A 12,137-nucleotide genomic window follows, 5' to 3' on the forward strand; every position below is an offset into this window, starting at 1 on the left:
AAGTCCGGACTTGCGAGCTTGATACACTACGTTTGTTTGGTCCAATGTTTAGGCTAAATAGTTTGGACCGTCTTAAACAAATGGTTCTAAGTGACAATTTTATTAAGTTTGCATTGTTATTTATGTTATTTTTTTTTTTTTTGCTAAAAGGTAAGCTTTTCATTAATAAACCGCAAATTACATCATACAATTTTCAACAAACAATTTCAAGGTGCTAATTTGACATGAGATGCACCCTTACTAACCATGATCTATCCCTACTAGAGACAGACTTTGTGTGATAATGAACAAAACGCATTCGAATGGCCTGCTGCACATTTTTTATCACAAGAACAGGCCTCATGACTCTATTAAACAACCTAGCTTCATTTCTTTGTTGCCATATAAAATACCAGGTAGCTATAACCGCAGCAGTACACACTTCCTTCCTGATTCTACCCCATCTTCTCCTTGCAATCCTTACAAAAGTTTGAGCATGAGTAAAATCAGAACACAACCACTTCCCAAGCTCTTGCATAACCTGCCTACTAAAAGAACAACCATGAAACAGATGACTCAAATCTTCTGTCTGTGAGTGACAAATGCAGCACAGATTATCAGTAGCAATTCCATACTGAAATAAACGATTCTTCAGCATCAGGGCATTGTGAGCAATGAGCCAGGCTATAAAGGAATGCTTGGGGACAGCCAGGTGACTCCATATAGCCTTACTCCAGAGAACATCAGGTTGCTTATCTCTCACCCAATTGTAGCAGCTTTGAACTGAGTAACCATCCTCACCAATACTCCAAACATTATCAGAAAATCCCTCTGCCAATAGATCACGAACCTGACAGATTTTCCTCCAATACCAACTGATATCAGGAGGGGGACAATAATATTGCCAGGAGACATTGTTTAAATAAACATGATGGATCCATTGAACCCAAAGTTTGTCTGGCTTGGCTGCTATCCACCAGACTAACTTACCAATCAAAGCAATATTCCATTTATGACTGTTTTTTAGTCCTAAACCACCCTCTTTCTTAGGCACACACACCTTAGACCAAGCAATTAAAGGAGCTTTGTTGTGAACAGTGCTCCCTTCCCATAGAAAAGTCCTGCAAATGGCATCAACCCTATCCAGAACACCCTTTGGCAACACAAACATTCCTGCCCAATAATTGTGTAAGGTGGACAAGACAGAGCTGACTAAAACCAGTCTACTAGCATAGGAGAGGTGTTTAGCACCCAAACTTCTGATCCTCTCAACAATCTTATCAATTAGGACTGCACAATCTTTCTTTTTTAACCTACCAAAGTAATTGGAACTCCCAAATATTTGAATGGTAATGTGCCTTCCTGGAAGCCAGATACATTAAGAATTTCTTCCTTAAGTCTACTCCTTACACCATTAAAATAGGCACAAGATTTCTGTGAATTCATCTTAAGCCCTGAGGCAGCAGAGAAGGAAGAATAGGCTCTCAACAAAACCATTATAGAATAGACATCACCTTTACAAAACAACAACAGATCATCCGCAAACATCAAGTGAGTTAACTTCAGTGACTTACACATAGGATGATAATTAAATTTGAGCTTCTCAGTAGCACACTTGAGTATTCTACTTAAATACTCCATACACAATGTGAATAAAAGAGGAGACATTGGATCCCCTTGCCTTAATCCTCTTTTCCCTTGAAAGAATCCAAAAGTATCTCCATTAATAGCAACTGAGAAGGTAGCACTACTCACACATTCCATCACTAAACTTCTGAAAGTAGGAGGGAAATGAAAAGCCTCAAGAATCTCACTCAAGAACTGCCAACTAACAGAATCATAGGCCTTCATTAGGTCCATTTTAAACATGCACCTAGGTGTACAAGCTTGTCTATTATAGAGCCTAACAAGATCTTGACACACCAAGATGTTTTCAATAATGCTTCTACCTTTAATGAACCCTCCTTGATTTAAGCTTATCAAATCAGGCAAAACTCCAGCAAGCCTAGTGCAAATGATCTTAGAAATGCTCTTGTATAGAACATTGCAGCAGGCAATTGGCCTATACTGAGTCACATGAGTAGGCATTTTGCACTTAGGAATTAAAGTCAAAATAGTAGCATTGAATTGCTTAAGGAGTTTACCAGATTGAAACACATCCAGGACTGCTGCACACACCTCATCCCCAATAATGCTCCAGGAATCCTTAAAGAATGCACTGGAGTATCCGTCAGGCCCAGGAGCTTTATGTTCAGGGATAGAGAAGATAGCCTGCTTAACTTCCAGAGCAGTAACAGGTTGCATCAGAAGCTCCCAATGTGCATCAGTGCATATTTTCCCTTTCCTGATAATGTGAGGATTCACATGTTCAGTGACTACTTCAGTCCCCAGCAACTGTTTATAGTAGTCAAGAAAAGCATCTTGAATACTCTGAGGGTCCTCACACAAATCACCATTCATATTTTTTATGGAAAGGACTTGATTTCTCATAAACTTGCTCTTAATGACTCCATGAAAATATTTAGTGTTACAATCTCCATCCTTAATCCAAGCTGCCTTAGCTTTCTGGCTCAAAAATTGTGTACAAGCCCCATGAAGTTCCTTATATTCAGCATTAGCAACATGCTCTTTCTCCATCCAGAAGATATTAACAGGATTAGCAGCAATTTGAGTTTGCACATACTCCAGGTTTTTCAATGCTATCCCAGTATTATTCTCAATATCAGCAAAATGGTCCTTGTTATATCTCCTGAACTGTGGTTTGAGAGATTTTAATTTTTGCACAACTCTATACATTTTGGTACCCTGAATATTCATATCCCACCATTCAGAAAGCAAAGGAAGATACATAGCTGCCTTCCCTCACATATTGAAATATTTGAATGGTTTACTTTGAGTGCCACTCTGACCAGAGCTTTTCAAAATACAAGGAGTGTGATCAAATGTCCCCTCTGGTAAGAAATGAGCATACATATCAGGAATACCCTTACTCCATTCTTCATTAATAAGAGCCCTATCTAATCTGCTATAAACTCTTGACCCAATTTCCTGTTTGTTATTCCAAGTAAAAAAAGACCCCATAGCTGGACAATCAATCACCCCACACCTGGAAAGACAACTTTGGAAGTCATCAATCTCTTGATCACTAGTATCTTTGCTCCCTAACCTCTCAAAGATAGGACAAAACACAATTAAAGTCCCCACACACCAACCAGGGTTCGATTACATGTGTGGCAAAAGAACTGAGTTGATCCCATAGTTCATGCCTACCCTTGAGATCATTAACAACATACACCATTGAAACACAAAATTTTTTATTAGTAGCTACTTCTAGGACTCTCATATTAATGCACTGAGAGGAATAATCCTGGAAATCCACATGATAAATGCTAGGATTCCATAACACCCAAATCCTCCCTCCCTTGTGCCATCTATTATTAGTAGAAATACTCCATCCATCCATGAGAATCCCATTTAAACTATTTAGAGACAAGGTTTTCACCTTAGTCTCAAGGAGACCAAACAGCCCAACATTGTTTCTATGCATAAACCACTTGACATGTTTTTGTTTGGTTAGACTATTTAGTCCCCTAACATTCCAGAAGCCAAGACTATGCATTCCTCACCACAAGGTGAGGAACACTACCACTTGTCCCAATTCCTTCCTTGGGTGTAGATGAATTATTTAATGCTTCCATGAATGTATGTTGTCCAAACTTATGCACACTATATGCTCCATCAGTGACCTCTTGTCTAGCTAGTCTCATCAAAGGCCTAGCAGGAGTAAGCCCCCTTATAGAAGAACCAGACATGTGCCATACAGCAGGAGTCTGCAGCTGTCCCTCAGTGTTAGATGGCCCAGCTTGAGTTATCACAGGAGTAGCAGGCACTTTCTCTTTACCTTTGTTCAGCTGCACTGCTTTTTGCACAACAGGTTTAGGTTTCCAGATCTGAGTGACAACCTTTTTAGTAGGAGGAGCAGGTGGACTCTTCTTAGCCTTCCTACAATCTTTAGCAGAATGACCAATCCCCTTACACACCTCACACACAATAGGCTTCCACTCAAATTCAACTTCAATTTCTACAACCTGCCCCTACTCATCCAAAAACTTAACTTTATCTGGGATTTTTTCACCAAATAAAACTTCAATCATAACCCGTGCATATCCAAGTCTTGTTTTGTCCTCAGTAGCAGGATCACTTTTAATAAACTCCCTTAAAAGACCAGCAATCCGAGCAATACCCTTCCCCCAGAATTTCAACGGAAGTTTATGTAATTTCACCCATACTGGAACAGATTTCACATCATGCTTAACAAGTTCAACATCAGCAGTCCATGGCTTAACTATAAGGGGTTTGTTATCAAAAAGAAATTGACCCTGTTTCAGTACAGCCTCCCTAGCAGCCAACGACTTAAAACGAACCAGAAACACTCCATTGGGCATAAAGGATATTTTATCAATTTTATGGTTAGCCCATAACCGCCTGATAAACCCGTCAACAACCTCCCAAGGAGGATTGGCCCCCAGAACAAAACAATAGACAGAGTTTCTCCAACTCAGCCTCTGTAAATTGCAACATACCTGAAGGTTCCTCTGGGATAGTTTCAAGGACAGTTGAAGCAGGTGGTATCACATCTTCATTAAGTTCATCTTCCTCCTCCTCTTCCGTAACATCCTCAACCAGGACTATCAGATTCAGAGGAGGAATTCCCACAATCGAGCCCATACTCTTCTCATTGTGACTGTCTGTAACACCCCCTCATACCAAGGTACCTTACCAAGGACTACCCTAGCATGAAAGGCTGTTACCATCTCGGTTTCCCGAGGTTAGTATATCAAAGTTACAATTTCCAAACAACATTTATATAAGTACGGTAATTATAAAAGTTACATAGTCTCCAAAATCTAATAAACGAACTATGCAAATGGCAACAACTACCAAAACAATAACTAAGGCTCGTGATGGTTTCATCTAATCCAGCGTGGTGACTCTCCCATGACTGCCCCAAGCTCAATAAATGTATCACTGTCACAACCGCTCACCATCCCCGAATGGATCACCGCAGTTTTACAAAACAACAACACGGGGTCGTCTTACTCAATCAATATAAGACAACAAACATTACCACCAGCTGATCATCGATCTCACACACATTAACCGACTACACACCGAAGTGTGTAGCCCTGCCAGATTACCCATCGCAACAGGTAATCCTCGCCGCCAGTGGGTGACCGCAGCCCATCCCCACCTAGTCCAGCTCATCAACGAGCGACTAACAATCCCCGTCCCTTAATGTGCACATCCCCTCCCGTGGCGGGTTCCACGGAGGGCGAACTAGGGTGTGAAGCCACTCCCGCAAGTGACTCCACCACAATCACACATACCACAGCATCACAGCTGTCACAACACCACAACCGTCACAACACAACCACATCACCACAATCATCACAACACCCATCCTCCGATGATCAGCAGATAAGAACAATTATGAAACAAACACAATCTTAATCAATTAACGATGATCGAGTAGGCGAAACCCTACCTTAGCAATCAATCAAAGAGACGGAAACCGAACAATCAGAAAGGCTCCTCTATGAAGTCTTCTCCTATACAATAATCGCATACACAATTACATATTGCACAATTTCCCCATATTCCCAACTCCATGTATGAATACAGTAATCCCAAAGAATACAAACAACATAGAAAAGGACTTACCAATGAAGGATGAGGAATTATACGCAAAACTACGAAGATTGTACACACCACGATGCTAGGGAATGATTAGGAAGTGATTAGGGAATGATTAGGGTAATCGTCAAAATGATGATGTTTGAAATAATGTTTTAGAAACTGACGCGGGATATAAAAATAACCCTAAACGTTTCCCAATCAAACCGTCAAAATAACACTCCGCCAAACCGAACACTCGGTCGAGTAAGTGTATACTCGGCCGAGTGTCCCATACTCGGTCGAGTGTTCACTATACTCGGCCGAGTGTTCCTCGGCAGAACCAAAACACACACAACCTCAACACTACTCGGCCGAGTAGGCTCTACTCGGTCGAGTAGTCACCAAGGGAAATCCGTAGTGTTACAATCTTCCCCCCTTAAAAAGAACTTCGTCCCGAAGTTCACACTCTACTATAAAACAAAGCACAACACTACGCCACAAGACTAGACCAACCACATATAACAACACCAAGGAGCTATACAAGTCACCATAAAAATCATTATCCCGAGTCAAAGCAAAACAACAAACAAAACGAAACACGACCGCGAAGTTCCAACCCAACCTATAAAACATGGACACTTAACACCAACTCCACAAACCACTCTTCCTTCCACAACATGGCTCACGATATCGTCTCAACTATAGCATAGGCTCTCAATCCTGACTCCATAACATTACCCAATAACCACAATATAATGTTGCCAACCTTGTATTACTTCCATAACACTCAATAGCACTCAATCCACAAAAGAAGATCAATCATCAAAACGGAATGTTACATTCTATCATCCTTAAAACGAACTTCGTCCTCGAAGTTTACTCAAACACATAAACATCATCTTCCAACTGTCAAAACTATTAGACTCATAATCATTATCATTCAACTGTCAACACTGTTGAAATATTCTCTCATTGCTAAACATCGAACTACTACAAGCACGGTCACGACCTTTAATCAAAACCAATATCCGACCTTTATGCTACACCAACACTCTACTTCCAATTATACTACCATATGCACAACCATCAAAATCTTTTTTTTTATCGCATCCTACTCCTCTTAAGATAAATGTTACGTCCTCGTAACTCACTAATACTAAATCCTTAGCTATACCTCTCATTATCTTCATCACCACCACATGTCAAAGATAACCACTTATAATCTGAACAGTCGCCATGCATATATCTTAGGCTCTCTTACTTAAACAACTCTCATCCTTCAATTTCAAAATCTTTAACTTAACCCAAAACTTCAAATCTTCCACATTACCGCAACATGACACACCTCTCTATATAAACTATATAAAACTCATATCACCAAAAGCATAACTCACATTCCACACTTGTTACGTACACTCATACTAGATCCTCAAGTTCTTTTCTTTCATTACCGCAAAACTCATACATAACTTAACATGACACCGATTCCCAATATCCTGCACTCACTATCTCAACAAAAGATTATGAACCGCTTGCCGCTTTCAGATCATTATAATACATATTCCACGAATCACTTGCCATGATTATGACTACCGATGTCTCATCCTGAAACAAGATCAAAATTATTGTAACAACTTCTCACAACTGTGTCCCATCAACAGAATATCACTATACCATGACAAAAACGAAAACATATAAAACTCTCTTTCATATCATACTCTACCCTCATTCCCAAACTGAGACTGGTAAAGAAAACATCAATAAACAAGACAACTGTCTATCTGCACAAACTGAAACTTGCAGGGAGCAACATCAAACCAAACAACAATCTATGTATCACTGGTATGTACTTTCGAAACTCGAATCATAACCATCTCGCCTACTCCACCACAACCGGTGACGGCATCGCAACACCGCCACCAACAGCCACACCGCAGTGCGAAAATACCCGCATCACATTACTAAGTACCTTGCCCGGATCACCACCCGAGGCACAACAACCACATCGATAAACATAACGATCACATATAATTCCCTTAAACACTGACTCAGTATGACATTTCGAACAAGAAAACTCACTCAACCGTTTTACTAGATTATAACACAACATATTATACGGAATAAACTGACAAGAATCTCATGAACACCATCCTTACCATTTCACGGAATAAACATGTATCATCAATACACATACAATTTTAATTATCCATGCCAGATCAATCAAATCATTACCTTTTGAACCTCATTCCATTAGTATACCGTACCCAACATAAATTACAAAACAATCATATAACAACTTTATAATTATCACACCATACCACTTCTTGTGAGGTCATAACCTCACACAAACATTTACACATATCATAGACCCGTAATCACATCCACCTAGTCAATCCTGATCACGTAAGTTACCACTTGACAATGAATACCTCTTATCCGGACTTAACTCAGGTGCCTTTCATAACATACCCTCACATACACTCAATTATCACCACCCGACGAACGTAGTCATATCATCAGTACCCAATTACCAGCGAATACCTCATATATCCATATTTTACAGTCCCTCAAAACCACACATACCAACCAAGCCTCCACAAACAACCTTTTTAGAATGACTAACTTCTCTATTTACCCTCATCCTTAACCACTAGACAACATTATGACACCACCACCTCCCATGCAGTTACTCTCTTACTATCACTTCTTAATATGACAATCCACTTCCTCTCTTTGGTTATCATCTCAAATAACGAACATCCAATCCATCAACAAAATCTACCTCAACATTATTCCCAATTCTATCCTTTATCATATCGTTACCTAACTCTCCACCAAATTCTCAGATCGTGCAAACACTTTACAAGCTTCTTATTCCCTTAATACCTCAAAACTCACGGCCAACATGTCGTCATGTTCTCCTATATAACCATTAACTCACACCCTCTAGTGAGGCTATCGTACATTTCCATAATTTCCTACCTTCATGCTCCTTAACCCCGGTCAACGTTCACTCAACTTACTTCCATCCCTCTTTCCCCCTTTTTACTCAGTAATACCAATTAATAATTCATCTCCTTTCTCCTTGTACCTAACTCTTTAGTAATTGTTTATTCTCCCATAGCTCCACAACTCTAATTCCATTAATTCACATCAATATCTTAACATTCTTCTTATCATTTATCCTCTCACATCTTGCTTCTCACTCACCCTTGTCACATCAAGTCTACACACTAATGGTTACTCTTCCATTAGTCGTATCTCCCTTTCGTATCTCTAGGAAACCAAAATTTTACCTCATACCGTTAATTTCCCAAGGAATTACATACTAAGCTCACCTCTTGATATTCCAAATTCCCAAACTTAGCCACTATCTACAAATCCACATCGCGATATAACTTCCTTTAAGTTCACTATATAGCTCTCTTTCCTATCTTCTTACAACAACCTTCCATTACATATATCCTTAAGCAACTATATCCTAGTTGTCTTCCTCCATACATCCTTACACATCCAAATATGCCACTATTCGTATCCCTTATCTCAATCTTTCATTCTCATGCTTCTTTACACTCATCACCCTTGCCCATATACACTTACTTTTATACTACTCATCACACGACTATATCACTCATCATATCTCACAAAACATGCTCTTTACCTCGATTAGCTCATCATCCGACCATTTTCTTTTTCCACCATCCTTCACACCCACATTAACACATGTCTTCCTTACCCAACACATGTCCCTCATAAGCCGTCATTCTCCATGTCATAACTTCCGGTAACTTACGTATCAAGACCGTCTCACATATGAAAGAAGGCGTTAAGACTCAAAACATACATGTGTATATACCCTACGACTCAAAACAATGAAAAACATAGCCACCGGCTCAAAACAAAAGTAAGAACATAGCCACCGACTCAAAGTGGCCGCCCGACGAGGTACTCGGTCGAATACATAACATACTAGGTCGAGTACAAGGTACTCGGTCGAGTTTTCGACTCCAGAAGCAAACTCAATTGTCGCAGAAGGATTACTCGGTCGAGTATTGGGAATACTCGGCCGAGTAGACCTTACTCGGTCGAGTATGAGACTACTCGGCCGAGTTCACGACTCCGCACGCTAAACAAGTATTATCACGGAGAGATTACTCGGCCGAATATGGAATACTCGGTCGAGTATAAAAGACACTCGGCCGAGTAGGGACTACTCGGTCGAGTATAGGCGCAGATTCTCAAGACGTCCGGCCAGTAAGCAGTCATATCTCACTCGTTACTTGGTCATTCTGGGCGTGTGACCTATCGTTAGAATCGTAAGAGGACAAGCTGTCACCTCCACTTGGAATCACAGCAATATCATCTCCATGTTATAAGGATCTGAAAGCGGCAGGCGGTTCATAGTCTTTTGTTGAGATAGTGAGTGCAGGACATTGGGAATCGGTGTCATGTTAAGTTATGTATGAGTTTTGCGGTAATGAAAGAAAAGAACTTGAGGATCTAGTATGAGTGTACGTAACAAGGGTGGAATGTGAGTTATGCTTTTGGTGATATGAGTTTTATATAGTTTATATAGAGAGGTGAGTCATGTTGCCGTAATGTGGAAGATTTGAAGTTTTGGGTTAAGTTAAAGATTTTGAAATTGAAGGATGAGAGTTGTTTAAGTAAGAGAGCCTAAGATATATGCATGGCGACTGTTCAGATTATAAGTGGTTATCTTTGACATGTGGTGGTGATGAAGATAATGAGAGGTATAGCTAAGGATTTAGTATTAGTGAGTTACGAGGACGTAACATTTATCTTAAGAGGAGTAGGATACGATTAAAAAAAAAAAAAAAAAAAAAAAAAAAAAAAAAAAAAAAAAGATTTTGATGGTTGTGCATATGGTAGTATAATTGGAAGTAGAGTGTTGGTGTAGCATAAAGGTCGGATATTGGTTTTGATTAAAGGTCGTGACCGTGCTTGTAGTAGTTCGATGTTTAGCAATGAGAGAATATTTCAAAGTGTTGTTGAGTTGAATGATAATGATTATGAGTCTAATAGTTTTGACAGTTGGAAGATGATGTTTATGTGTTTGAGTAAACTTCGAGGACGAAGTTCGTTTTAAGGATGATAGAATGTAACATTCCGTTTTGATGATTGATCTTCTTTTGTGGATTGAGTGCTATTGAGTGTTATGGAAGTAATACAAGGTTGGCAACATTATATTGTGGTTATTGGGTAATGTTATGGAGTCAGGATTGAGAGCCTATGCTATAGTTGAGACGATATCGTGAGCCATGTTGTGGAAGGAAGAGTGGTTTGTGGAGTTGGTGTTAAGTGTCCATGTTTTATAGGTTGGGTTGGAACTTCGCGGTCGTGTTTCGTTTTGTTTGTTGTTTTGCTTTGACTCGGGATAATGATTTTTGTGGTGACTTGTATAGCTCCTTGGTGTTGTTATATGTGGTTGGTCTAGTCTTGTGGCGTAGTGTTGTGCTTTGTTTTATAGTAGAGTGTGAACTTCGGGACGAAGTTCTTTTTAAGGGGGGAAGATTGTAACACTACGGATTTCCCTTGGTGACTACTCGACCGAGTAGAGCCTACTCGGCCGAGTAGTGTTGAGGTTGTGTGTGTTTTGGTTCTGCCGAGGAACACTCGGCCGAGTATAGTGAACACTCGACCGAGTATGGGACACTCGGCCGAGTATACACTTACTCGACCGAGTGTCCGGTTTGGCGGAGTGTTATTTTGACGGTTTGATTGGGAAACGTTTAGGGTTATTTTTATATCCCGCGTCAGTTTCTAAAACATTATTTCAAACATCATCATTTTGACGATTACCCTAATCATTCCCTAATCACTTCCTAATCATTCCCTAGCATCGTGGTGTGTACAATCTTCGTAGTTTTGCGTATAATTCCTCATCCTTCTGTTGGTAAGTCCTTTTCTATGTTGTTTGTATTCTTTGGGATTACTGTATTCATACATGGAGTTGGGAATATGGGGAAATTGTGCAATATGTAATTGTGTATGCGATTATTGTATAGGAGAAGACTTCATAGAGGAGCCTTTCTGATTGTTCGGTTTCCGTACTGCTGTTGATTGCTAAGGTAGGGTTTCGCCTACTCAGTACTGTTAATTGATTAAGATTGTGTTTGTTTCATAATTGTTCTTATCTGCTGATCATCGGAGGATGGTTGTGTTGTGACGGTTGTGGTGTTGTGACAGCTGTGATGCTGTGGTATGTGTGATTGTGGTGGAGTCACTTGCGGGAGTGGCTTCACACCCTAGTTCGCCCTCCGTGGAACCCGCCACGGGAGGGGATGTGCACATTAAGGGACAGGGATTGTTAGTCGCTCGTTGATGAGCTGGACTAGGTGGGGATGGGCTGCGGTCACCCACTGGCGGCGAGGATTACCTGTTGCGATGGGTAATCTGGCAGGGCTACACACTTCGGTGTGTAGTCGGTTACTGTGTGTGAGATCGATGATCAGCTGGTGGTA

General features: G+C 40.3%; 1 protein-coding gene across 1 annotated transcript; it reads right to left on the reverse strand.

Moving 5' to 3' along the window:
* Positions 1-214: 214 nt before the first annotated feature.
* On the reverse strand, positions 215-1,150 carry LOC141600948 (uncharacterized). The gene has a single exon (XM_074421206.1). The coding sequence runs from the start codon at positions 1,148-1,150 to the stop codon at positions 215-217; it is 936 nt and encodes a 311-aa protein (XP_074277307.1).
* Positions 1,151-12,137: the final 10,987 nt, after the last annotated feature.

Source organism: Silene latifolia, chromosome 9 (genome assembly GCF_048544455.1).
Source record: "Silene latifolia isolate original U9 population chromosome 9, ASM4854445v1, whole genome shotgun sequence".
In the NCBI taxonomy this organism is placed as follows: Eukaryota; Viridiplantae; Streptophyta; class Magnoliopsida; order Caryophyllales; family Caryophyllaceae; genus Silene; species Silene latifolia.